The sequence below is a fragment of the Hipposideros armiger genome, unplaced genomic scaffold (genome assembly GCF_001890085.2).
Source record: "Hipposideros armiger isolate ML-2016 unplaced genomic scaffold, ASM189008v1 scaffold_202, whole genome shotgun sequence".
Lineage (NCBI taxonomy): Eukaryota > Metazoa > Chordata > Mammalia > Chiroptera > Hipposideridae > Hipposideros > Hipposideros armiger.
The window spans coordinates 95189-99527 of record NW_017731552.1 but is presented as its reverse complement, the minus strand read 5'-3'; the positions used below and the strand labels follow the sequence as shown (position 1 = coordinate 99527).

At 46.8% G+C, this 4339-nt stretch overlaps 1 protein-coding gene across 4 annotated transcripts in view; it reads left to right on the top strand.

The window, feature by feature from the left end:
- LOC109388630 (zinc finger protein 77) overlaps positions 1-4339 on the top strand; it is a 37786-nt gene that overhangs the window by 22800 nt on the left and 10647 nt on the right. The window contains exon 1 of one of the 4 annotated variants that reach the window (XM_019653512.1): positions 3885-4069. The exons of 2 other annotated variants lie outside the window; for them this stretch is intronic. Coding sequence is in view for 1 of the 2 variants with exons in the window: in XM_019653513.1 (XP_019509058.1) it covers positions 4067-4069 (3 nt within the window). In the remaining variant the exon portion in view is untranslated. Of the gene's footprint in view, positions 1-3884; positions 4070-4339 lie in introns of those variants that run through there. One more of the 4 variants, XM_019653513.1, reaches the window with a different exon arrangement.

The following is a 4339-nucleotide window of genomic DNA, read 5'->3' as shown; positions in this document are numbered from 1 at the left end:
CAGCAACTTGTCTGTTCCCCTTCCCCCAACTCCCCAGCACTGTTCCCATCCCCCCAATTCCCCAATAAAAAATCTTTAAAACAAAAAAAACTAGATATGGGTAATCATAGACAAAAGGTTATTGACAGCTTTTTATGTAAAGTGGAAACATCATTACCTTAAAATTTCATGGCCTTTCACATTAAAAAATTATCTGGGACATGTGTTTTATCAGGAGTTTCCCAATTCTAGAACTTGAACATGGCTCTTCTGAGAATTCCCTCCCCCATTAGCAGGTTGTCCTGGGTAACCCAAAAGTGGCAGAAACATAGGGATAAATCATCATGAACTCACATTTGGGAATGATTTCTTAAACATGACACCAAAAGCACAAGCAATGCAAAAAATATAGATAAATTGGACTTTATCAAAATTTAAATCTTTTGTGCATCAAAGGACACTATCAAGAGAGTGAAAAGACACCTCACAGAATGAATGAACATATTTGTAACCTATAGGTGCTAAGATTTTATTACCCAGAAAACGTAAAGAACCTTTCCATCTCGATAACAAAAATGCAAAGAACCCAGGTAAAAAATGGACAAAGGATTTGAATAGACATTTCTCCAAAGATGAAATACAAATGGCAATAAACACGAGAAGGTTCTCAACATCACTAATCACCAGGGAAATGCAAATCAAACCCAAAAGGTGATACCACTTCTACCGTTAGAATGGCTAGAATGAAATAATTCAGAAAAGAGTGTTGATGTGGAGAAATTGGAACCCTTGTATGCTTCAGGTGGGAATGTGAAATGGTGCAGCAGCTGTGGAAAAGAGCTTGGTTGTTCCTCAAAAAGGTAATTACAATATGACCCTACTATTTCCCTCCTACCTATGTTGAAACATACTCAGATATGTTACATGAATGTTCTCTGTAGCACTATTCAAAATAGCCAAAAGGCAGACATATCCTAAATGTCCATCAGTGGATCAATGTTACCCAACAGAAAGAGTTCGCCCATTGGTGCTAGCCGAGTCAAACACTAAACACCAAGAATCACAGTGGAGACAGATTGGCAATTTTATTAGGAATGGTGCCACCCAGGAGAATTGGAGAAGCTAATGCTCAAAAGCCCGAACTCCTGGATGGTTTACAGACAAGGGGTTTTATAGAGCAAAATTACGAGGCATCATGAATAAGGGGTTTGGGGTTGTGGATCTTGCTGATTGGTTAAGAGTGAAGTAAAGGGCAATAAATAATAATTTCAGGCCTTGAGGTCAGCTTTGGAGTCTCTCAGTCTGGTTTCATGGGGATGTGGTCAGGGATCATTCCGCTTTAGGGCTCAGGAGCTGAAACACACTTGGGCTGTGAAGTCATCTTTAGCTTAACAGAAACCCATACCCGTGACCCTTAGTCAAGGCATGGCCACTGTTTCCAGCTGCCTCAGGGGGTCAATGACTAGTAAGGTCACTTGGCTGGCCCCCCCCTTTTTTTTAAATTGCAGAACTGTGTTTTTCCAGGACCCATCAGCTCCAAGTCAAGAAGTTTCGATCTAGTTGTGGAGGGCACAGACTCTGGCCTGTGTGGGGATCGGACAGGCAACCTTGGTGTTATGAGCCTGCACTCTAACCAACTGAGCTAACCGGCCTCCCCTTTACAAACCTATTTTTAATTAAAGATATTTTCTGAAGGGTCTTAACTTCAGCTTTATGAATGGATAAACCAAGTGTGGCATATACACAGGATGGAATATCACTGAGTCATAAAAAGGAAGCACTGACACATGCTGCAACATTAAAGAGTCTTGAAAATAAGCTGAGTGAAAGCAACCAGACACAAGGCCACATAGTGTATGATTCTAATTATATCAAATATCCAGAATAGGCAAACCCACGGAGACAGTATCTTAGTGGTAGATAGGAGGTTGGGTTATTGAGGCTATCATGGCCTTTAAATTTGTTTTCAAAAATGGAAATATAATTTATTCACACTTTTAAGTGTAAAATCCAGTGGCTTTTTTAACATTTACAAAGCTGAGCAATATAACTATACAGAGGATGCCAAAAAATATGTACAAATTTTAAGAAAGGAAAAAACTATTAAAATTGTAATATATACTGATAACAAAAGATGAATACAGTAAGTCCCTGGTTTACAAACATTAGAGTTGTGAACTTTCACAGATACGAATGGACCTTGCATTACGAATATTCGTAGATGTGAACAAATTGCGGAAGTAGCTCATGTGTCTGCCAGACAATGTCACAGTTGTGCTGCTGTGTGCTTATTGTACAGTGCAATAGTGTACAGTAGTACAGTGCTCAATCAGAGCCCAGGATGTCCGGAAGCAAGAGGAAAAGCGGTGGTCATGCGGAGGGGACTGCTAGGAAGCACAAAGCAATAACCATGGAAACAAAAATGAAAGATTGGACTGAGGTGAAAAGATGGTAGACGTCGCATGTTCTTATAACATGAATTGTTCAACCATTGGCTTTATATTGTATATTTGTGTCAAAGACTCACTTTGTCAGACTTTTGAACGAGTCAGACTTACAAATGAATCCAACTTATGAATGATCTCCTGGAACGGAACTCGTTTGTAAGTCGGGGACTTACTGTACAAGTCATGTGTATACATCTTTTTGGCACCCCTGGTATTATCTAAATAAGGAAACTGTCAACTTGAAAACAATGTCGGCTAGGTTTGTCGTAACCAAAAAGGATTTATTCTGGGGAAAAAAGATTACAACCCAGTGCATGCAGACATGGCAAGCCAAGTGCACATACTGAACTCTGTCAAGTTGGGAGACTATAGAGGTGAAAAAAGGAAGTTAAGGGGAGGGGCAGTTAGTACCATAGAGCTTTATTGTAAGCATAGAGTTCTTCCTGTTGAGTTCTCCAGGTGTCATAGTATGGGAGAACTTCAACTCTGTAGTTAACTCCCATAAGCCCTAGCTCCTCCCAACTGACTGTGCTCCTTTAAAGTCTCAATCTTGATCAAAATGCAGCCTTTTGGATTTCAAAATTCACAGGAGTTGACTGAAATCCTGATCTGACATAAATTTCCCTTGCAGTGAAAATGCACACTGAGAATTCAAACATCTCACACCTGTGGCTGTGCTGACACGAGTCTTGTACTTGGCTGGGGCCACAGGGTCCCACTTCCAGTGGGGGCAAATGACGCAGGGCTACAGGTTGCTGACTTTAAGCTCCAATATGGGGATGAGGAGCTGGGCGGGGCCTCATGGTGTCAAAAATCACACGCGAAAACCTATTCAGATCTTGCCTGCACCAGATCACGTGAATGAGTGTTCTTAAAGGGCACAAATCCGCGGAGACCTCGTCACTATGCCCATTCCTGATCCCAGAAGTCACCAGGCCCTCCTGTTGGGACCAGCCCGACCCCCCTCCTCCTCTGGACCCCGTCAACACACTGGAAAACTGAGTCAGGACTGCCCTGTCCATGAGGAGGACAAGGTGGTGCCCATGAACTGCGGGGCGACCGAGTGTCCGCCGGCTGGGAACGGGTTCAGCTGGGAGCCCACGTCCAGCGCCGCCAGAGGGCGCAGCTTAGCCGAGGATGGCCCGCAGGGAACCGCTGAGGCCGACAATCCGCGCTAAAGCCGCTTTAAGCCCGGTGACCTCCGCCTCCGCCCATCCAAGCTCCCTGGTCTGTCCAATGAGGAAAAACGGAGGCGGTGCCCAGAGCAAAATCGGGGCTGCAGGGGCGGGGCCGAGGAACTGCCCAGTCATGGGATAGGATGAGGGTCTCACAATCAGGGCGATCATGGCCTGGTGGCGTGACGGAGATTTGTCCAATCAAGTTCTTCAGGACGGGCGTCCTGCCCAATCACGTCGCGGGTTCCTGAAGCATTGTCCAATCAGGGTGCGAGGGACCAAAGCATTGTTCATTCACCGCGGGTGGCGGGCGCGCTCGCGTCCTGAGTTAGCGTTTCAGCCGGCGGTGGCGCTCTTGCGCGCCTGCCGGGAGCGGCCTTAGGTGTTCTGTCTCCCTCGCTCTCACTTTTCGGGGCTGCGGAGCCGTGGGGAAGACGCCCTGAGAGCCCGGAGCGCGGCCGCGAGATGGTGCGTGCGCGGGGTGGGCCGAGACCGGGAGGGGCTGGTTTTAACCTCCCAGAACCACCTGGAAGCGGCGCGCGGCTCGCGTCTCCCTGCGCCCCACGGAATCCCTACTGTAGTCTCTGTCCTCGGCCGCGGGGTTTGTCCCAGCGTCCTGTCTCGGCCCTCGTGGGGGTCTTGGGGGTCTGTACCCGAGTCCTTGGCCGGGTGGGGGACCAAGGAGGACGAGACGACCACCGTCGCGGGCAGTCGGGCTGGGGGCGGGGTGGATGCGGG